Raw genomic sequence first — 24,748 nt, 5'->3', positions numbered from 1 at the left:
AACTAGGGATCGACAGTTGCAAAAAAAAAAATAGCATTCATGACTCTTTTCAATTTCCACAGTCTCGGATGGAGGATCGCTTGGACCGGCTTGATGATGCCATTCACGTCCTGCGGAACCATGCAGTGGGTCCCTCCACAAGTGTGGCCAGCGGGCTTGCCGACTTGCAGAGTTTATTGGGGTCTTCTCACGGTGGGCCAGTCGCCAGTTTAAACTCCAGTTATGGCTCAAGTAGTCGACAGACTGCACTGGTAATATATTTCTGTTCTTTAATCAAATGCTTTTGATGACGTCATGGAACTTTTGTTGTTTCACTAACTTAAGCAAGTTGACCTTGCAGTGTGTTCGGTGAAAATACGAATTCGCTTACTGGTATCATTTATTAAACATATTTTACCTAGTAACGTAAAGTTGTTGTGCCCGTGAACCTAAATAGTTGTTTGGCGGGCAGGGGCTTTGACTCAAGGCTGTAAGGGAGACTACATTTCTGGGGTGGATGTGGAATTCCTTGGAGAGAGCCATGTACAAGAGCCAAATTACGAGATGAGCCACCTGTATATGTAAATCAGGCAACAAATGTCATAAAAATATGTTCAAGGCCTTAAAATGGAAAAGGTTATTTATTTATTTTTTCAACATCTTAGTGTCTCAGTTAAGTACGTGCTTTAAAATCACCTAATTAGTGATTTTTATTGAGATATATTTTTTAAAATGAAACATTCAAGAATACCCCCATGCAGTGCTGACATTGCCACGCGTTACCAAAAATGTCAGTATGTCATGTTCTCTATTTATGTATCTTATGTTGTTAATAAATGTGAAGCAAGATTATTTGATATGAGCAATGTAAAAATGAGGTTATTGTAGGTGTCAGCTACTTCAGTGTGCTCTCAAACTGGATGGTTAAGGAACGTGATATATATTGGAGTAAAGCGATGGGCTGTGGATTATACAATTTGGTTGTGGTGAAACTGATATGAGTCCAGGATTACATTTTGTGCAGGACGGACCCAATAGGTTACATTCTTTTGTCTTCCGTTTAATGCCAAAGGTCAGTGTTTGTTCTTTTTTTTTTTCAATAATGTAATTCTATTAGTGTTAGTATATAGAGTTCAATAAATACACTCATCACGCTTTAAATAAAACCGACTCCATACAGGTGTCCGTTATAGGATTTAACATTCTGCTTTTATGTTTGGAATATTTCCACAGACACTGAAGATCAAACACAGAGACAGAAAATGTTTGTCTGAGGTCATACCGCAGGAGCAAATACTGTGGGAACTCGGAGACCTCTTTGTTTTTTTGCTATTTTATTTGTTTTTATTGTGGTATTGATCCTCTCCTAAAATCTTTATTTTCCCAGCTGTAGGACATCAACATATCTTCCCTTACTGTACTGGTTCACCTGGCTTGACAAACAGACCGATTTTAGGAGAGGCTCAACACTTCGATGACTGCAGAGAAATATTTAACTTAACAAATAGGTCATAGATACCCCACTGGGTTTTTTCCTCAGGTTACAGCACTTCAGGGAGAAATAGTGATGTTCAGCATGGGTCTAGGAGACATGTTCTGCCTTGTACTGTATAAAATCAGTTTCAAATTCAAAATCTTTTGTCCCCCTGAATCCACAAAAAGTGAGAGGGATACGCCTCCCACACCCCCTTCCTGGGCTTTCTACGCCCTTATTTGCAAGATTCTGCACATAATCCAGTCCTGTTTTTCCAGAAGAAGGGGTCTTGGGGTTTGTAAAACAGAGATGTGTCCAGTGCTCTCCCGCAGGAGTCCATCAGGTCATTTGACATAGACTTGAGAAAAACTGAAATTCTCATTCTCAGGAGAGCAGTAGTTCTTAACTGATTGATTAATTCATTTGAAAAATAGATATATGTTAGCCAACATTGTGGCATATTTCTGAAACAATATACCAAAAAAACAGAACAACGTAAAATACATATTGTGAATTCTTATTGAAATCCACTATAGACTGTAAAGGCAACTCTAATGTTATTTTTTGACCATATAAAAACACTCTTAATCCTACCTTGGGCCTATGTAAACCATATTTTCAGTTGGTTGCCCACTGATTCTCCAACCTTGTGTATAAATAATGGAACCCCTCCTCCATCACTTTCAAGTGCATGTATTGGCAGTAGACTGATATTCCCAGAACAGTATCGAAAGTAGCAAAATTGTAAGCAATGGGATTTCTAAGCATGATCTTTGCTAATTTTTACTTGAGTGCTATGCATAGCGTGTACTATTTTGCTGCATGTCTTCTGTGGTATTTTGACGTTGTTAGTATTGTGTTGGTATTTGCCTACAGGAGCCAAAACACAACCAATAATAGCGGCTCTGACAACAGAATTGCACGTCTTTACAGATAACTGATATGGACCTAACTGGTATCTAAGTGCAAATAATCGCAGACCAAAACAGTATCACTACCGTGGGCCATAGTTAAAATCAGTGCCTAAATTGAGCCAGTGGTTTCTGGTGCTCTGCACCATCACTTGTCAACACTGGCACTTACGACAGTGTGTCACATGGTGGCGGTATCTGTCGGATTTAGAGAGGAGCACAGAAACAGTTGTTTATTAATTCAGTATACATTAACACGACTAATACGTACGGCCCAAACCATTCATATAGCGTTGAGGGCTGAAGTAGTCTGAATTGTCACACCTCTAGCTTGTGTTGGTACTGTCATTTGCAATGCTAGCAGCGTCAGTGGGTGATGCAAGTTGAAGAGGGCCCTGACGCTTTCTTTTTTTTAGCACACTAAGTACTGGATGAAGTCCGGCCAATGCCCATTAAACTGCTCAAGGTATTTAGCTTCTGTGAAAATGCTAAAGATGACGCTTCCTCTTTTGATGTATAAATTAAGGCCGATGTAGATTTTGCTAGGAGCTGGCTTCGGGCTGTGTTTCATGCAAAAACATTGCTGTAACTGAAAATACATATGAACGGTGTTGATTAGTTTTTTGTTTTATAAAGTGTAGGTTGTGGGCAGGCTGTATCTTTAAAAAAAAAAAAAAAAATGTAGGAGTCAAGGATATTCTTTTTAGGTTGTTAAGTTAGGAGATAGTCAAGCAACGGTCTATATTCTAAATGTGTGTTTCAATCACTAGGCTCTCATCCCTTCCTGGACCCTCCATATTTACCTTCTAAGTAGGTACTCTGTTTACATTTTTCTTGTGTGAGCCCCAGAAGTACATTGTTCACTGAAATAAGCATCTGTTCCGTTCATGGCAAATAGTCTCTTGTCTGCATTCTAATTGTAGTAACTAGAACTTCTAGGTCTACCTTAATTTTCAGCTGAATAACTGTTATTAATCATCTGTTACATAATTTTCATTGAATGTGGCTTTGTAGGCATACAACAGAGTCCCAGCAGAATTTCATGATACAGTACCTGTGCCATATGTATCTTGTCAGTTTAAGAAAAAAGTTTTCGGTGGCTGTGCGTATACATGCTTTGCATAATCCTGCCTTCTAGTGTTGGGTCTGAAGTTACAAGTTTTTTTTTTTTTTCTTTTCGAAGATGTTTTCGAGTCACATGATCGAGTGACTCCTCCTTTTTGTTGATACTGCGCATGGGCATTAGATTGTTTTCTCTCTGCCATCTGGTTCGGTTGTGTAGTTCTTCGCTCTGTCTTCGATGCTCTCCAGGCTGAGACTTCCCCCTTATCTTTTCTATTCAACGGTTTTGTTTATTCTGTCAGGTTTTCTGACTTTCACATCAACTGTTTATAGCTTGTCCGTTCCAGTTTTTTTTAACCGGAATGCCCTTCGGGGTCGAGGCCCGTCGGGCTGTTAGGAATTGAAACCTTTAGCACTGAGGACAATGTAAGCTGGATGGAACAGACACCATTTTGGTTCTGCCCTCTGTGCCATTCAAAATACCCTTATACCAGTTGTCATTAAGTGTGTAACTTATGCCTCTTGCCGGACCATCAAGAGGCTATCTGTGAGGCATGTCAGTCGTTCCGGTCCAAGACAACGCTCTGAGACAGAGTTTGTAGGCTAGAGTTGGCACGCAGATCTCCAGATGGCACCCCGGATATTTTCAGGGAAGAGCATGAGCAGAAAGAACCCACCAGAAAGCAGTCTCCATCCACGATTTGGATTCAGACATCAAATCCGAAGTTGAGAGCCAATAACTGACTTTGGCGCAAACTGTGAGTACAGTAGTCCCACCTCTTAGCACAAAACCTCAAACATTCCATACTGAGGTCACCCAACCACCACTGCATTCAAGCCGTGGTTGGTCTCAGAAAAGAAAATTCAGATGCCCCACCCATCAGCTCGGCACCAATAAACCACGAAGACTGCAGCTGCATCTTAGACTCCAACCTCATCAACTTTGATCCGACCTTCAACCAGCAACCATCCTGCACCGACCGCATCTGTTGCAAGCCGACAATCTTCGGATCTGAGTTGGGCACTGAAAAAGATTCAACTGAAAATTTGGGTGCAGAAACCAAAGAATCAGGTTCCTTCTGTGCATTTGGACTCCAGCATCTCCACCATGCCTTTGCCTATTCAAACCATATTAGAGACAATGGACACAAGACAGCGCAAAATATATATTCAAGAAGGCAGAGGATGGATTGTAGCTTCCCCTACAGTTACTTTTAAAAGGAAGCTAACCTTCCAGGAGGCACTGGACACCTCACCACCTAAAAAACTAAAAACCTCCCTAGTGAAAAGACTATTTTCACAGAGGAGCTTGTTCATTCTCTTCCCCCTCCTACTTCTCCTCCCTGTCATTCTCCCACTTCTCCAACTGAGAGAGACCACACTCCGCCATTGTTTGAGGAACATTATTTGGAGGAGGTACCACCAGATCTGGATCCCTAGGATTCTTATGATCCAGACCCAGTTATTAATACTGATCCAGACTTCCGTCCTGCTAGACCTTCCCCTCCAGAGGATACTACCAGCTACCATCAAGTCTTTACTAGGGCAGCTGTGTACCATAATGTACCTTTACATAAGAATCCTATTAAACAGGATTTTCTATTTGACACACTTACCACCACACACAGGAACACCCAATATCCCCTGGGTGTGCGCCACGTAAATTACATTTTCCAAGAGCTTATCCGTTCAAGAGTAATAATGCCACGGGTAGATGAAAAATTCTAAACAGCTCCTTCTGACCCTTTACTTATTAGATCACGGGTGCCACCAGCCTCTGTAGTGGCTACTATGGCCAGGAAATGAGCTAATAGCCAGGCCACTGGAAACTTCCCCCCTCCCTTCCACCTGACAAAGAGTAAAAAGATTGATGTGACAAGCAAACGAGTAGCTGCGCAAGCTGCTAATCATTGGCGGAAAGCCAATTCCCAAGCCCTACTCACTAGATCTGACAGAGCTCACTGAAATGAAATGGAGGATCTCCTCCAATGTCTCCCATGTGAGCATTGCAAATGTGACTAACAAATTATGTCAGAGGGGCAAACCATTGCCAATAATTCCATCAGATGTGTGCTGGATGCTGCAGATACAGCAACACAAGGCATAAACACATGTGTCCTAATCAGAACACATGCATGGCTTAGGTACTGTAGGTTTAAGCCAGAAGTACAGCAAGCAGTTTTAAATATGCCCTTTAATAAAGAACACCTCTTTGGTCCACAAGTTGATTCCACCTTGGAAAAACTAACAAGCATTTGCAATGCAATGGGTACCGCATTTGCTCGACTTAAAGCTAATCGCTTTGTAAAGTCCTAACCGGACTTTTATTGCCACATGAAATGAAAAGTAATACAGTTTTTCGTATGTGAGCCGATTTAAAGCACTGCTCCATTAGTGTGAAGGAGCACACAAAATGAAACAGAAGTTCGCTCACACTCAAACGTATCGGCAAATGTGCAGTAAGATCGCTGTACTTAGGAAAGAAAAAGTAGACCAGAAACTATGCTGAAAACATGGAGCCTCGTATGTTATCAGTAGTTGGCCGGTGTGCTCGAGGAAGGCTAAACACCGGAAAAGGCATGACGCATGTATGCTTTTCACAACAACAAAAAACAAGCGATTTTTAAAAGGTAAGCCCACAAACCAACTAAACTGATGGGCGTGGTTAAAATCCTTCCGAGAGATTACAGCAGGCTAGAGCACTTGCACACTCTACCCTAAAAAAAGGACACGGACACTGCAAGCTCTTCAGTCACAGGCACTAAGAGGATTTTTTTGTTGCCCGTAGAGACGGTTACATATCAACCGCTTCATTGGAGCCTTTCACCTCTCAAAACAAACATGCCTCAGGTTCCTATACCAGAGGCGGTTTCAGAGGAGCATTCAGAGGTCATAACTTCAGAGGCGGGGCAAACACAACTCCTCTCGGGGCTCAGGTTCTAAGACACAGACTACTTCAACATACCCAAACCCCATATAACATCAGTTGGGGGATGCCTTCACAACTTCTAATCTCAGTGGATAAAAATATCATTGTGCGAGTGAGTCTTCATTATCGAACATGGTTAGTGCATGGAGCTCATAACTGCACCTCCCAGGAGCCCTCCTCATGTGCAAAGGTTATCTCAAGAACACCTCACTCTCCTCAAAGAAGAGGTACAAGCTCTCCTTCCAAAAGGGGCTAGAGAACCAGTTCAAGGAGCAGGATTATATTTGCTATGTTTCCTCATTCCAAAAAAGGAAGGGTGACTCAGACCCACCTTAGATCTCAAGTCCCTAAATCAGTACATTCTTTCAGAATATTTTCACATGGTCACTCTACAGGATGTCATTCCACTCACTCCTTCAACACAGATTTTATGGCGGCTCTAGACCTCAAAGATGCATACTTTCACATTCCCATTGATGCCGCACACCGCAGATATTTAAGATTTGTGATTGCAGGCAAACATCATCAGTTCAAAGTCCTACCTTTTGGGGCCACAACTGCTCCCAGGGTATTTACCAAATGGCTAGCAGTGGTTGCAGCACTTCTCAGATGACAAAAGATTTGTGTCTTCCCATACCTGGGTGACCGGCTTATCAAAGCCAGCACATTGCAACAGTGTCAATCTTGCGCACAAATTACAGTGAACCTTCGTCACAAATTAGGGTTCACATTCAACTTTGTAAAATCTCATCTGCATCCTCTCCAGGTTCAACCATATTTAGGGGCCATTCTCAACACTCAACTAGGGTTAACATACCCAGTGCAGCTCAGACACAAATCTTCCACCATCTGCTTCCTCAGTTTCAACAGAATCACACTCCCACAGTCAAAACTGTCAGGTGGCTCTTAGGGATGATGGCATCTTGCATTTCCATCGTACCCCATGACAGACTACACATATGTCAGCCACAGCAATGTCTCTCTTGTCAGTGGTCTCAGTCACAGGGTCGACCTCAGGATCTAGTGTTTTTTTTTTTTTTAAAGATGTGTTTTATTGAGTCAAATACAAGAACCTTAACTTAACATTGCCAGGACAGAGATATGCAGTTGTGAATATATATACATAAGGAATATTGTACTTATAAATCTATATTAAACATGTACATGAATTAGGCATATACAGCAATATAGTATCAAGGACTCCAAGTTTGAATAAAGAAAGAAGAAAGGGAGAGGGAGAAGAGCTACAGGGATAGAAAAGGGAGTCAAGTGATAGCCATGTGGAGAGAGAGAGGTAATTGACATTAGTTACAGCGAAAGTAAGATGAAAAAAGTTTATATCAGAAGAAAAACAGGATAAATATTGACATTTCTTTAAAAAGGAGGAGAAACATCCATTTCCTTTGCAGTGCGTGAGAGATAGTTACTTAATGGCAACCATAGCTGATGACGTTTGAAGAAAGAGGATCTAGTGTTGATAGACCTCCAAACCTTCCACTCTCTGCAATGGTTTAACTCCACCAACCTCTTAAAAGGGCAGCCCTTTCGAGACTCTGTGCCTCAACTCATTCTGACCGTGGATGCGTCCTTGAAAGTTTGGGGAGCACATCTTCAAAACTTCACAGCACTGGGTCTTTGGAATTGCACTCATCGTTCCAAGCATATAAACTATCTGGAGCTTCAAGCGTTATTTCTAGCCCTCAAAGCTTTCCTCTCACCTCACACACAAAGTTGTCCTTGTCCTGAAGGACATTACGACAGCACTGTATTCTCTACAAAAACGGGCAGGGGGCACAATTGTTCCAGTTATCATAACTGGCACAAGCAATATGGAAATGGGCTCATCACCACCACATTCACCTACTAGCAGAGTATCTCCCAGGGACAGGCAACGACTTTGCAGACCTGCTCAGCAGGATGCATCAACAGGTCCACAAATGGGAACTCCACACACAAGTCCTTCAAAAATATTTCCAATGGTGGGGAAATATTCAAATTGATCTTTTCGTCACAGAACAGAAGGCAAAATGCCCAAACTTTGTGTCCAGGTTACCCTCACTCTCTCTCAAAGGGTAGTGCTGTATGAATGAATTGCTCAGGGATATTTGCTTAGGCTTTTCCACCTCTCGCACTCATTCCATTTCTGGTTTGCATCTCAAGCAGACTGCACTAACTATGATACTGGTAGGACCCACATGGGCATGTCAACCTTGGTTCACAACACTTCTGGACCTCTTGCAAGTTCCTCATGAGAAGCTCTCCAACAGGCTGGAACTCCTCAAACGGAACCATGGACAGACCAGGCACCCAGACCCCAAATCGCTCAACCTATCAGTATTGCTCCTGAAGTCATAAAATTTGGTGATCTTAATTTACCTCCTGAATTTATAGAAATCTTAAAGGAGACATGCAGACCGATACCTAGAGCATGTTATGCAGCAAAATGGAAGTGGCATGTTTGCTACTGCCCATCCAAACACATTTATCCAATTAAGGAATCTGTCCAAGAAATTATTTGCTACTTGCTTTATTTGCAGCAGACTAACTTGGCTTACACTTGAATCAGATACTTCTTGTATCTATAGTTGTATACATAAAGAACACATTTCGGTGTTGAGAATACCTGGTATTAAAACTTTCATGGAAGGACTTAAAAGGGTAATTCTGCCTAGACTTCCACCTGTTCCACCGTGGAATCTTAGCATTGTACTTACTAGGCTCATGGGCCCTCCATTTGAGCCACTTCACTAATTTCCTATTCAGGTCCTTTCATGGAAGGTAGTTTTTCTGGTTGCAGTCACATCACTTAAGAAGTGTCCGTGAGCTCCAGGCATTAACTCTAGAGGAACCTTTCTTTCAAATTCATAAGGATAAGGTTCTTTGCACAAATCCAAAATTCCTACCAAAATTGAGGTCTCAATTTCATATCAAACAGACCATTGATTTGCCAGTTTTTTTGGGGTTTTTTTCCACAACCTGATTCAGTAGCAGTGAGGGCACGCCACACTTTAGACGTAAAGAGGGCACTTACGTACTATATTGACAGAACAAAAGAGTTGAGGAAAACAATAACTTTTTGTGGCTTTCGCTTAGCCATTCAAGGGCAATCCAATTTCACAAAAAATGTATAGCTAGATGTATTGTTACATGTATACAAACATGTTATGTTAGGACAGACATTTGCCATAAACTCATAGAGCACATTCCACTTGGAAAAAAAGGTGCTCTATTTCATTTTTAGGAAATATTCCTTTAGCTGACACATGCAGAGCAGCTACTTGGTCTGCACCACACACATTCACAAAGCATTATTGTGTGGATGTACAAGCACACACCACCAAGCAAATGTAGTGCAAGCTGTCCTAAGAACACTTTTTCAGACAACTGCAACTCTCACAGGCTAGCCACCACTTTTTGTAGGGACTGCTTTACAATCTGTGCAAAGCATCTATATCTACTGCCACACATTCTATCAAATGGAAAATGATACTTACCCAGTAGACATCTGTCCTTGGCATGTAGTGCTATAGATTCATATGCGCCCACCCTCCTTCCCTAACATAAATGGCGATTTGCGTGTGTGTGTGTGTGTGTGTGTGTATATATATATATATATATATCTCTATCTATCAGTGGCAGCCGGCAGCTTTAGGAGGTAAAGCACACACACACACTCATTATTTCACACAGACATGCATGCGCACATCCATTAACACTCATAACATTCAAACATGCACGCATGCACCAAACATTCATTTTAAAACATCACAAACTCATGCATGCGCACACACACACACACACACACACACACACACACACACCCTCCCCCCCCCCCCCCCCCCTCCCCTTCAGCCTCGAGGTCCCAGGAGGGTTGGGACTGCTGCCTACCCTCATTGGCTGACCTAAGCAGTCCCAGCCTCGTCAGAGTGGGATGGGGTCAGTAAGACTGCTGACCCCACCCCACTCTGTGACGAAGTGTCACTGATTGACACTCACCCTGGGCGCTTCAAGGCTTAAACCTGAAGTGCTCAGGTCGAAGTCAATGGGTGACGCTTTCCTCGTCACCCAGGGGAGGGCCTCGAGGCACCTTTGCTGAGCCGAGGAGGTCACGCCCATTGGAGCTGTGACCTCCTCAGCCCAGCAAAGTTCAGCTCAGGCAGCCAGGAGTCTGCGCAAATCGCGCATGTCTCACTCCTGGCGGGCTGAGCTGAAAATGAAGAGTGTCTGTCAGGCTGAAGTCTATTCAGCCTGACAGACACTCTTCATGAGGGGCAAAAGGTGGGGGGGGGGCATGGCCCCTCCGCTCTAAAGGACGGGAAGCGTCCGATATGATATATATGTACATACACACTCATGGCCATTTCTTTCTCTATATCTCCTCTCATTCCTCTTTCTCACCTGCCTGTGGGAAAACAGTCTTCACAAAGGACTATGCCCATGCGCAGTGTCACCAAGAGGGAGGAGTCGCTCAATTCTGTGACTCGAAAAACAACTTGTAACACTCTGGACCCGTCACTAGATGGAAGGATAGTGCAATGCATGTGAATCCTCAGCACTACATGCCACGAAGAGATGTCTACTGGGTACGTTACATTTTCCTTATGCTTCCTCCACATAAAATTATAATATCTCGAAACAATAGCTTGACTAGCTTCTTTTCATTGTTATTTATACTAGGTGGAAAGGCGTTCTTGTACGACAGGTTAGTGTGGGGATAAGGTTTGTAAAGAAAGAACCAGGCTCTCTTTTCCAACTCTGCATCACTGAAGGAAATCGCCCTTACATTCTCTCCAACCATAGGTAGAGTGGGGCTTGCATTTCCACAAATACAGCCTTTTTTACCGCTTTCGAATTTTCTAATGGGCCAGGCCTCCACATACACCCTTCTGTTTTTTGTTGTTGTTGTTACCATCTGATTAGAGATCTAACCTTGCATATCACTCTATTGATACCTGCCTCAGTAACACATTCTTACTTGATAAATAAGTAGGTTAAGCTACTGCTATCCTTCATCACACTCCTTCCAGGTGGTGTGTGTTCCACTCCAGACTCGCTATCCCCATGGCATCCAGGTCGGTGGTTCCACTTCTTGTGCCTGAGATTGTGTTAGTCAGTTGCTTACTCAACCCTTTGTCGCCAGTGCACTTGCCCTAGTTTACTGCAGTACCAATTATTTGCATTAACCCACTGAGCCATACAAACTCCGGAGTGTAATTCATTTGCATTAATCCGCTGTACCAAGTAAACTCGGGAAGCAGAAATGCTTATAAGTTATGTCACGGCTCAAACTTATCAAGAGAGATTAGTGCCCATATGCACTGAATTAATCACTAACACGAGTCAAAAGTGCAAAGGCACAAGCTTAATTTATTAGGAGCCATTGTGCAAAGGGGTCTTTAAATCTATAAATGTATGTGCTAACCAGCGCCTTTCCAGTTATGCATGTGTATCTCTTCCTGCCTTGAAGGTATCATTTGTAATATCGAACCCCTGGCTAAATTTCTCTAGATTTATTTCTGGCCCCGTAGCTTACCAAAGATTAACACGCTGTGCTACCCTTCATCCACTCCTTGCATAACTGTTTTTTCAGTCTGTCTTTTTTTAGAGTCCGAGAGATCTGCACCTGCTGGCAAGTTTCGGTTAAATCTAACAAAAAAAACGAAAATGACTTAGCTGTCTTGAGCAAAGTCAGTGGCCCGTGAAATCCTTCTTGTGGCCATATGCAGAAAACCGAGACTTTCTGCAGAGTGCATTTTAGCTTATACATGCATTTTTTCCAGATGTGTAATAATTGGCAGAACATTTTTTCTCCTTGAAATAGTGTGTAGAGTGATTGAATGGGAAAAGCAGCCGAGAGGGACTGAATTTCAAGCGTTATGGTCTGGAAAAGCTGTTTATTGTAAATTGGAACTAGACTTCAATAGCAGATGCTGGAGAAAAGCTGCTGGAATGTGGACCTCGGTGTGTGCAGGCCCAACCTAAACAGATTTCTAAACTCCAAGGGGCTGCGAAGCACAGCTGTAATGGAAGTAAGAATGGAAAGGAAAAAATGTCTAGATTAATCCCCAAGCAGGGTCAGATAATTCAGATCATTAAAAAAACACATGGGAACTATTTTTTGGGCGTTTGGGGGGTTGGAGCTTGGACTTATAATAACCTAAATGGATAAAGAAATTACATGTTGGGAATTAAATTATACTGTATGACATCTTTTAAGAGATTGGTGTTTTTTGTATTTGATTTTTGTTTTTGTTTTTTTGTTTACATTTCCACCAAGCACACATTTTAGGTATCATGATGGTTTATTGCTTACTTGCAAATACAAACATTTGATGGAGCTGATGTTTAATGTAGAAACAGGTTTTGTTAGATAATTTTCTGAATTTAACTTATTATAAAATAGATGGATTATTAGGTGTGTTTTTAGAAATTAGATTTTCGCCCTCAGTCCCCAAATTCCACTTGTTTACTTTCAGACACAAGAACAATATAGCACTGGGCTAGCTTGTGTGCTTGCAAGCAGGACACACACAGCCCTCCCCACCGCCCCCTTTAAATCAAAGGAATGTCTTATGCAGAATGGGGCGCTGCTTCGATACTCTCCACAAGATGTTCCCGTTTGATCGAGACTAAGCGATTTCACAGGCTCACTTGTGAATCTGGATCAGCATTCGGTCACCATTTTACAGTTTAGCCCGAACTGGCTGCGTAAACTGTTCACTAACCTCTGCCGAAAGTAAGCATTTACAAAAACGATGAATGGTTCTGGAATGAGTGCAGCCGGATTTACAACATCAGTTGCATAGTGTTCAATCCTGTATATAGTTAGAAATGTGTTTGTATCAGCTTTATCTGAGACCTTGGCAACTTCTCACTTCCATCTCGCGGCCTATCGATCTTTTTTTCCCATTACAGATCTGATTTGGCTGGGTTTGTGGGCGAACTCTAGCATAAAAAAAAAAAAAATTCAAAATTGGTGGGATTGCTGTTGCTTGTTGTTGCAAACACTACATGTTCAAAATGCCTTGAGTTCAACAAAATACATATTACTTAAAGTTCTTGTTTTGATCGCTGACTGCCCCCTTGAATTCAAAATTATTTTTTTGTCTTCGAAGGAAGCGTTTTCTAGAATGTGCCCGAGCCTCTTAGGCAAATAATAAATTGCATTTAGTTAAAAGAAATTCTTGGCAGAAGAAGCAAGGAAATGAGTCATTTTGCCTTTTTTATGAGATTAGCATAAACAGACGTGGTTTTTAGTTTAACATTTGCTTTAATATTTGATGCTGCTTGGAAAGTCTAGTAGAGCTCATTTCCTGCCCACTAGGAGCTCTTTTGCAGAACCCAACACTTTTTTTTACATTCGTATAGTGCATAATGTCATAATTTAAATTAAATCAACGAATGTAAATCATTAGCGGCTTAGTTCTTTTGTGGGCATGCATTTTTTGCTGAAAGAGGATTCTATGTGCTTTGCTCTTTGATGCTAAACAGTTAACACTGTTTTTGCCATGGATGAGTTCACACAACCATGGCGGTGGGGTAAGTGCCGTGGTGGAGAATGTGGGAAAAACCCGCCAATTATTGGGTATGGCGAATAAGTGGGAAACAATTTTACTAATTTTATAAATATTTTTTGCTTTCCAGACTTTCGGGGGACTACACTGTAGATCTCTTGTTTGTAACCTTAGTTAGGCTTGCTATGTTTCCATCGTAAAACCTCACGAAGGGCCCCCGGTTGAATGATCCCACAGTTTGCTTGGTTGATGCAGCAGTAATATCGTGGCTGCAAGAAAAGGGAGTTCAGAGGCCAAGGTTAGCCTCTTGTGGGTCGGCCTTTTATTTTGAAGGGAGGCTCTGCCGCTATTGAAACGTCGACAAGTCTGACGAGAGGAGCAGGCCTCCCCGCTGAAATAGTAGTCTGTCAGCTGTATGCTAATGAGGCAAACAATGAAAGCAGCATCCTCTCTGGCCCTGCTGCATAGGGCGCGCGGCTGTGACAAAGACCTGTTTCTACACCTGTCACCCTTGCGCACAGTTTCCGTCTCCTAACTTATACTAGTAGAAAAGGATGCGAAATGCAGGGGCGCCTCGCTCATACACGACAGTACCTACTTTGTAAATAACCTTCAGTAAGTAGCCGAGGGATGATTACGGCACAAAAAGTATCCCGGGAAGACACTGCTCCATGCTAAATATGCAGATATTGCCGATTTACAAAATTATAGTGAAATGTGTGACCAAGCAACAAAGCAAATCCAGCACAGTAACAAACTATAAAGTCGCGAATATCATCGTTTTAGAGCAAGCCCTAAATTATGGAAAAAAGTCAGCCAAGATGCTTATATTGGAGCTACTAATAGGAGTGTGATGAAGGTTGTAGCCCAAAAATAATTCATTTACAGAAGCCAGGCTAAGAACGTAGGTCATATACTCCATTTGAGAGAAATGTATACATTTTGGAGAACATTTCTGATCACATTTTTCAAAAACTTCCAGTATTCCAGAATTTTTAGAGGTAGATTCTCGCATACCACAAAACAGTATCCCCCAAAGTCCAATAGACCTTGATTATATATGGGGTGGTCCATTCCTGTTCCCACACCGAAACCGCTGATAATCCTGTCTTCAGCCTATATTTCTGCAAACGATTCTAAGGAGTGAAGCAATTTACAAAGAATCTCTCGAACAGCCAGAAACCTAAAATGTTGTGGTCGGTCACTTCTGCACTGGGACCTTCCTGGAACAACGGCTTTCCCTGCAGCCCTACGCTTGCAGGTGCGGACAGAGTTCTGTTTCACGAATCCCATTTGTGATGACAGAATTAGAATGATTTGGAATTAGGATATTGCTTTCACAATTGCTTATATTTGTGCACCAAATTTTAACTTAAGAGTCCACTTAGCTTGCGGGGCCCTTGTTAATTTAGAGTTTTGACCTTGAGACATTGTGTGGTCTCTTGATCTTGATACACTGTGTGGTATCCTATGGTGAGGGTTTGTGCAGAGCATTCTTTTCCTGTGAAATCGGCCATTGTGCGTGAATGAAATATCTTGATTTGCGATGATTCCCATACTTATGGGAATTGTTGTAGAAGTGCTCGCTACTTTTGCTGCTCAGCAATAAGGCTGATGTTCTGAAATGTTAAAACGATTTATTGCTAATCTTTGGAAGACACTACAGTTGCTGATGAGCCTTTCTTGCATACAGAGTAAATTCACACGTGCTGGAGAGCAGTTAAAATCTTTTTACACTTTCTTATCCTCAATCTTGGTTTTAAATTTGTCGGAGTGTATCTGGCAGTCGGTTTCTGGATTAGTAGTAGATTTTTAATTTGCCAAAATACTTATAGCTGCTATATTTCATCGGTACTATTATTAGCTTGAGGAGGGCTTGGTGGAATGTACATTTTTTTGTCAGCTCGGAAAGGGTGACCAAGAATTTGCATGAATGCATCCTCATAGTGTTAGAATGACTCTGGCAGGGATCAGTAGTGTAACTCACCGCTGTCTCCTGGTGGTGTTGCTACAGCGTTTATTCATGTTGAGGAATGGCAGAGCAACCACTGAAAACCTGATCAAGGATAATAAATAAAACATCTATAACACACTTGTTTAGATTTCACCAGCTGTATGTTTAGGTGGTCAGACGTTACAGAAAAGCTTACTCAAATATTCTCCCTACTGCATCACTACTCAGTCATACCCAAATACAGAAATTGTGCGACATTAAGCCAGATAAGTAGCTGATGTAGCAGTTTTGGAAAAACGTACACCAATACTTGTAGTTAAAAAAATCATCCTTTGAGTTTGCCTACTTACTTCAGATGTAACCAAGTCAATCTTATGGTATTCGAGTCAAGCAAGATGCTTCAGTATCCTGAAAACCCCTTAACCTTATAGGTTAATCCTATAGATCGACTGTTACAGAGCATCCCTTTACCTACGTGATTTAATCAGCCACCATTTTATGCACATTTTCACCTTTATTATAAGCACTTCATAGCTTTTCAGGCTGTATTTACAAGCAGACGTGCACTTCGTCTTGCCAGTCGAGATAGGGGCTGCTCAACTGTTAGCGCCCACCCAGTCACATTTACTAATGACTTGATAGGCTGGTGCTCCTCTACAGGTCCTTCATTTGTATGTTATGCATCAGCTCGTAGTTGGGATTCTCTGTACGGTTTAAATGTAAGTGTTTTTAAACCACAGGGAATTCCGTTATTACTCCAAACAACTTTTCTTGCTGTGATGTGAGTGTAGAGTAGGCTTCTCCGACGAGTGGCTTGTGAAAGCTCTCTAAGCACATGTAAGTGGCTCTCCTGTGTGGAACCCAGGCTATGAAATTATGAGATTTTACATGGTTGAATTAATATACATAAACCGACATTTACAGGATATATTTGAGGAAAAATATTTTTTTATTTTCAGAACTCTAAATATATTTTGGACATTCAGCCATTTTTCTCCAAATATCTTTTAAGGTGATATTTGAGTCTTAAATAATGAGGCATTGGGATGCCTTTTTCCAAATGGTATTACCTTGGTTCCAGAGGCACTTCAGCGCTGGTTATCTATTACCCTTGTAGAAGCATTCTTTATAGACAAACACTTTTATACACTATTGTTTGCAACCATGCCTACTTCACGGAGGCCATCACTGGTAGTAATCTTGTATATTGTGGTCACTAATGCAATCTTTTCTAATAGTCACTATTACAACACTAACATTACTGGTAGCTCTCGATAATTTCTATTGAATAAAAGTAGTTATTATTACAGAACAGGTTGGAGAACCCTGTTGTAGAGTCACTACTTCATTTTATGGTAGCCGTAGTAATGGGGAGCAGGTTCCCTCTAAATAAGATGCTGATTAATTTCCTAAAGCCTTCCAAAACAGATTGCAGCCTTATTGAATTGTTGGTTTCTTTTCAGTTTCCAAGTATATAACCTTACCAAAATCCAAATTTTAATTCAAATCAAAAACAAACAAACAGGATTCTGCTGAAATGAGGCCATACTGTAAACATTCTGCTTTTGTTTAATGTCACTTTAGCATTTCAGTAGCATTACATTGCTTATGAACTATACAGAATTGGGTTAAATTATATACATTTGTCTAACTTGATTTTTCGCTATGGGATAATTAACATTAATCCCTGTATATTTCTGGGATTGTCATTCTGAGACTCTTGCTTGTAAAGCTCCATCACCGGAGCTGCTCGCATGGTTGAAGGAAGGATTCCTGCTTGGTGATTAAGAATGCTCTGAAACAAGCCACATCAGCCAACCAGAACATTGCTGACTGCTACCCCACACATTAAGTTTAACATGGATTATGCTCTTGGCTGGAGAATGTAGCTCTTCCCATCATATCCACCAAGTAAACATTTCAAATACTATTACCTGGAATTGCCATACATGAAGTCCCTTTTGGAAGATAATGGGTGTTCTTTTTTTTTTTTTTTTAATTTGTAGTTACCTGTTCTACAGCCATAAGATCGATAGATCGATTCTGTGGAGGTCGGTAGGAGTAGACCACTGCAGCTTTACCAGGTCTAGAGTTTATATTTTCAATAATGTATTTTTGCTCTAGTCACAAGAAGGACCCACTTCCCTTGGTGATCAGTATGTTATAACTTTTGTCTTGCTCTCAGTTATGTGAAATGTGAGTTTAGGGTTTTTGTTAAATATTTTCTTATTCCTGAAAGTGTTAATTGTATATTTGTTTCTTAAGACACATTTGTCTAAACTTGATACATTAGTTCAACGTGGAAGGCACATGTGCATGTGCGAACCACCCGTTTACAGCTGTAGATAGTTTTAATTTAGCAAAATCTTTCACAAATCAAAATGAGTACACTTGATGTGCCTACATGAATTGGCTTTGTAGAGTCAGTAGTGACACCTCACCTTAATTAAAGCACAAGTTTTATATATTTTAAGGTTCGATGGCATGTGTAGCTGCAGATACACATGCTTTGCACATCCCGCCATCTAGTGTTGGGCTCGGAGTGTTACAAGTTGTTTTTCTTCGAAGAAGTCTTTCGAGTCACGAGATCGAGGGACTCCTTCCCTTTCGGCTCCATTGCGCATGGGCGTCGACTCCATCATAGATTGTTTTCTTTCCGCCATCGGGTTCGGACGTTTTCCTTTTTGCTCCGCGCTTCGGTTCGGAAAGTTAGTGAATAACTCGGAAAATTCGACGGTATTGTTTGCGTTCGGTATCGGGCTAGTTACAACAGATCGACACCGAATTTTGAAGAGCTCCGGCGGCCCTTCGGGGTTTTCGATTTCCCGGCGGGGCCTGGTCGGCCCGACCGCGTGCGTCTTCAAGGCTAATGGAACGGACCCCATTCCGATTCTGCCCCGAATGTCACAACAAGTATCCTTATACAGATCAGCATTTGGTCTGTAATTTGTGTTTGTCGCCAGAACACAAAGAGGATACCTGTGAGGCCTGTCGAGCATTTCGGTCCAGAAAGACCTTAAGGGACCGAAGAGCAAGAAGACTACAGATGGGGTCGGTGCCGACAGGACAGAAACACATGGAGGAAGAAGAGGAAGCCTTCTCCATCGAGGATTCGGACTCGGAAGAGGTCGATCCTGAACAGATGCCGAAAACCGTGAGTAAGACGTCGCTACACAAGACTCACGTAAAGACCAGTAAAGCCCAGGGGACGCCACCGCCAACACGCCATGGCTTAACCCGAAAAATAGGTGACCGTGCATCGGCACCGAAAAAGGGCATGCATGTGTCGAAGTCATCCGACTCCGGTCGAGATACCGGCACAGAGCACACTCGACCCCGAGACACCGGGTCAGAGCAGACTCGACACCGGGTCAGAGCAATCTCGGCACCGAGAGAGCGGCACCGAACCAAGTCAGCACGAGAAATCAGTACGCCGAAGAGCAAAAAAGTGTCGTCGGAACCGAAAAAGGCAGCCGAAAAGGTTTCGATACCGAAACATCCGGCCTCTGAACCGAAATCAAGTTCCTACACAGAGGAACAAGGCCTGTCCTCACAAATGCAAACACATAGATTTGGACAGGAACTGGAGACAATGGAGCCAGACTACACCCAAAGAAGGCTCCACATCCAAAAAGAAACAGGGAAGATCAGTACTCTCCCTCCGATTCGCATGAAACGAAAACTTGCCTTCCAAGAGAAAAACAAGCAGCCACAGGCAAAGGTGGCTAAACAAGTAACCCCGCCACCATCTCCACAACGCTCTCCACAACCATCACCGGTAGCCACTCCACCAATGATGCAATCCCCAATTTATACAGGGATGAGTCAGGATGATCCTGACTCGTGGGATCTTTATGATGCGCCAGTGTCAGATAACAGTCTTGACTGTTATTCAGCTAGACCGTCACCACCAGTGGATAGTACAGCCTACGCACAGGTGGTGTCAAGGGCAGCGGCATTTCATAATGTCAGCATGCATGCTGAGCCAATTGAAGACGACTTTCTATTTAATACACTGTCGTCCACACACAGCCAGTACCAGAGCCTCCCCATGCTACCTGCAATGCTAAAACACTCCAAACAAGTATTTGAGGAGCCTGTGAAATGAAGGGCCATTACTCCAAGGGTGGAGAAAAAATATAAACCGCCACCAACAGACCCCGTGGACATCACACAACAGTTAACACCGGACTCAGTGGTAGTAGGGGCAGCTCGCAAGAGAGCGAACTCACACACTTCAGGAGATGCACCACCTCCAGACAAAGAGTCGTAAGTTCGACGCGGCAGGGAAAACAGTGGCAGCACAGGCAGCAAACCAGTGGCGTATTGCCAACTCACAGGCTTTGTTGGCCAGATATGATAGGGCTCATTGGGACGAAATGCAACACTTTATAGAACATTTGCCCAAGGAGTTCCAAAAGAGAGCACAGCAAGTGGTGGAAGAAGGACAGAGTATCTCGAACAATCAGATACGGTCAGCAATGGATGCGGCAGATACAGCTGTTAGGACTGTAAACACAGCAGTGACAATACGGAGACATGCATGGCTGCGTACATCAGGATTCAAACCGGAAATACAACAAGCCGTGCTGAATATGCCATTTAACGGACAGCAGTTGTTTGGGCCGGAGGTGGACACTGCTATCGAAAAACTTAAAAAGGACACTGATACGGCCAAAGCCATGGGCGCACTCTACTCCCCACAGAGCAGAGGAACATTTCGTAAATCAGTTTCGAGGGGGGTTTCGAGGACAAAGCACGGAACCCACAACCTCCCAAACAAGGCCCACTTATCAAAGTCAATATCAGCGGGGAAGTTTTCGGGGACAATATAGAGAGGGGCAATTCCCAAAAAGTAGAGGGAAGTTCCAAAGTCCCAAAACTCCACAAAACAAGCAGTGACTTAGACGTCACAAATCCCCAACACATAACACCAGTGGGGGGAGACTAACCAAGTTCTACAAACAATGCGAGGAAATAACAACAGACACTTGGGTCCTAGCAATTATCCAGCATGGTTATTGCATAGAATTTTTAAAATTACCTCAATGTCCCACCGAAAACACACAATATGTCAAAACAACACATGGATCTTCTACAACTGGAGGTCCAAGCGTTGTTACAAAAAGATGCAATAGAACTAGTACCAATTCATCAGAGAGGAACAGGAGTTTACTCACTGTACTTTCTCATACCCAAAAAAGACAAAACTCTAAGACCTATATTAGATCTCAGAACATTAAATATCTACATCAAATCAGATCACTTTCACATGGTGACACCGCAGGACGTAATCCCATTGCTCAAACAACAAGACTACATGACAACACTAGACCTAAAGGATGCATACTTCCATATACCGATACATCCTTCACACAGAAAGTACTTAAGGTTTGTATTCCAAGGGGTACATTACCAATTCAAAGTGTTGCCATTCGGGATAACAACTGCGCCAACAGTTTTTACAAAATGCCTGGCAGTCGTGGCTGCTCATATTATTAGAAGGCAGCAAATACATGTGTTCCCGTACCTAGACGATTGGTTAATCAAAACCAACACGCAAGAACGGTGTTCACAACACACAAGGTATGTCATAGAAACCCTCCACAAACTAGGTTTCTCACTCAACTACAACAAGTCACACCTTCAGCTCTGTCAAACACAGCAATATTTAGGGGCGACAATCAACACAACAAATGTCACAGTTTCGGGCGGGGCTGATCAGGACTCTGGCTGGTACACCCCTTGAGGTCACCGAATATCCTAGAGAGGTAGTGTACTGGGGCAGAAGAGCAGCTAAAGGCATACACGGAAAGGACAGCTATGGATAGGCACAGGAAACAGGAAAGTAAAAGCAGAGCAACCCTTGTGCGAACAAACAGGAAACAGATTACCAGTGGACAAACACGCTGGGGTTGTACACAGAGTAAGGCGCAGAACCTCCCACAGTGACAGGGAATCTCAATGCCTCTGTGCAGTTTGCTCTTACAGATAGTCACCCTGCCAGCCCCATAGAAAGGAGGCGGCAGAAGTGATTCTGTCTCTGGACCCTAGAGCACAAACAAGGATAGTACTTACATACACAGGACACGCTCTTGTGGGTCCAGCTGGAAACACAGTGGCGATTCCTGAGAAAACAGCAATAGCACACTGTCACTGTTAGGCACGATATACAACGTATAACACTGGACAAGGATGGGGGCTGGAATTGCCTCCTGGAAACCAGGAGCCAACCCCAGTACACAGGAGGACACGTATACACTGGTGAAGACTGATAGAACACTTACCAGACACAAAGAACCAAGAAGAAACAGAAACAGAAGGGAACAAACAAAGAGGCAGAGGCAAGAACTAGGAACAGGCTCAGGCTGAAGCAAAGGCGGGACTAGGACTTGAAAACAGGGCGCAAACTTCTGTCTGGGACAGACAGAGACAGGACTGGGAAACTGAGAACAGGCTCTGGCTGGAACAGGCAAGGACAGGACTGGAATACAGGGAGTAGGAAATGAGCAGTAAACAGGACTGGGAAACAGAGAGAAGGTTCAGGCTGAAACAAGGCAGGAGCAGGGCAGAGAAACAGGGAGCAGGCTTTGGAAGAAACAAACAGGTACAAGGCTAAGAAATAGGGAGCAGACTCTGGCTGGAAAAATCAGGAGCAGGGCAGAGAAACAGGAAAAAGGATCAGGCTGGAACAGAACAGGAACAAAACTGGAACACCATCCGACAAGGGGTCTGTAACACAAAGGAATTGAAGTCCGATGCACGACAGGGAGCTTGAGGAAATGGCTGCTTATAAGCAGTTCCAAGCTGGGCTGCACAGGAGAGGTTTCAGGTGTGTGTGGTTTTGGACACTTGCAAGTCCTGGAGGAGAGGATCCAGTGAAAAGGAGCAACTGGATTTCTCCCATTGAAAACAATGGGAAACAGAATCCGGGTTTTCCTGACTACCAAGCTATGCATTATGGGATTTGCAGTCCCAAGAAGCAAATGTAGTCCTACACAAGTGTAACATGGAGAAAAGAGAAACAAACAGGAGTCAGCTAGGGACTCTAGATAGGTGTTCAAGGTGATTCCCAGGCTTCTGACAGTCCCCTTACAGCGCCCCCCTGGAAATGGGACGACCGAGTCGTAACAACAAAAGGGATTGCCACTCCAAGTCCACAAATGGTACAAGCATTTCACAATGTAATACAGGCCATGTACCCAAAACAAAAGATACAAGTGAAGATGGTGATGAAACTACTAGGCATGATGTCCTCATGCATAGCCATTGTCCCAAACGCAAGATTGCACATGCGGCCCTTACAACAGTGCCTAGCATCACAATGGTCACAGGCACAGGGTCAACTTCAAGATCTAGTGTTGATAGACTGCCAAACATACACCTCGCTTCAATGGTGGAACAATATAAATTTAAACCAAGGGCGGCCTTTCCAAGACCCAGTGCCTCAATACGTAATAACGACAGATGCCTCCATGATAGGGTGGGGAGCACACCTCAACCAACACAGCATCCAAGGACAATGGGACACTCAGCAGAGACCGTTTCACATAAATCACTTAGAACTACTGGCAGTATTTCTAGCGTTGAAAGCATTTCAACCTATAATAAGCCACAAACACATTCTTGTCAAAACAAACAACATGACAACGATGTATTATCTGAACAAACAGGGAGGAACACACTCAACACAGTTGTGTCTCCTGGCACAGAGAATATGGCATTGGGAGATTCACAACCACATTCGCTTAATAGCGCAGTTTATTCCAGGGATTCAGAATCAGTTAGCAGACAGTCTCTCTCGGGATCACCAACAGATCCACAAATGGGAGATTCACCCCCAAATACTAAACACTTACTTCCAAAGATGGGGAACACCACAAATAGACCTCTTTGCAACAAAAGAAAACGCAAAATGCCAAAACTTTGCATCCAGATACCCACAGGATCAGTCTCAAGGCACTGCGTTATGGATGAGCTGGTCAGGGATATTTGCATACGCTTTTCCCCCCTCTCCCACTCCTTCCATATCTGGTAAACAAATTGAGTCAAAACAAACTCAAACTCATACTAATAGCACCAACTTGGGCAAGGCAACCTTGGTACACAACACTACTAGACCTTTCAGAAGTACCTCATGTCAAACTACCAAACAGGCCAGAATCTAGCAATCTGGCTCCTGAAGTCTTAGAATTCGGACATCTAGACCTCACACAGGAATGTATGGAAGTCATAAAACATGCTAGGAAACCAACCACAAGACATTGCTTTGCAAATAAGTGGAAAAGATTTGTTTATTACTGCCATAATAAACAGATACACCCCTTACACGCATCTGCTAAAGACATCATCAGCTACCTACTGCACTTAAAAAAGTCAAAGCTAGCTTTTTCATCCATTAAAATACATCTCACCGCAATTTCAGCTTATCTGCAGATTACGCACTCAACATCACTTTTTAGGATCGCAGTCATAAAGGCTTTTATGGAGGGTCTAAAAAGAATTACCCCACCAAGGACGCCACCAGTTCCTTCGTGGAACCTTAACATTGTCTTAACACGGCTCATGGGTCCACCGTTTGAACCCATGCACTCATGTGAGATACAATACTTAACATGGAAAGTAGCATTTCTAATTGCCATCACATCTCTAAGAAGAGTAAGTGAGATCCAAGCATTTACCATACAAGAACCCTTTATTCAGATACACAAGCTTAAAGTAGTTTTACGAACAAATCCTAAGTTCTTACCAAAAGTCATATCACTGTTCCACTTGAATCAAACAGTAGAACTACCAATGTTCTTTCCAGAATCAGATTCTGTAGCTGAAAGAGCACTACATACATTAGACATCAAAAGAGCTTTAATGTACTACATTGACAGAACAAAACAAATTCGAAAAACAAAACAATTGTTTGTTGCTTTC

At 42.7% G+C, this 24,748-nt stretch overlaps 1 protein-coding gene across 10 annotated transcripts in view; it reads left to right on the top strand.

Annotated features, from left to right (window-relative positions):
• Window positions 1–24,748, top strand: part of TCF12 (transcription factor 12) — a 641,728-nt gene that overhangs the window by 588,631 nt on the left and 28,349 nt on the right. For all 10 annotated transcript variants that reach the window (XM_069222409.1, XM_069222403.1, XM_069222408.1 and 7 more), the window contains one exon: window positions 63–251. In XM_069222409.1, the coding sequence (XP_069078510.1) occupies window positions 63–251 (189 nt within the window). The remainder of the gene's footprint in view (window positions 1–62; window positions 252–24,748) is intronic.

The sequence above is a fragment of the Pleurodeles waltl genome, chromosome 3_1 (assembly GCF_031143425.1).
Source record: "Pleurodeles waltl isolate 20211129_DDA chromosome 3_1, aPleWal1.hap1.20221129, whole genome shotgun sequence".
Taxonomy (NCBI): Eukaryota; Metazoa; Chordata; class Amphibia; order Caudata; family Salamandridae; genus Pleurodeles; species Pleurodeles waltl.
The sequence above is the reverse complement of the archived record's forward strand: the minus strand, read 5'-3'. Positions and strand labels throughout refer to the sequence as shown.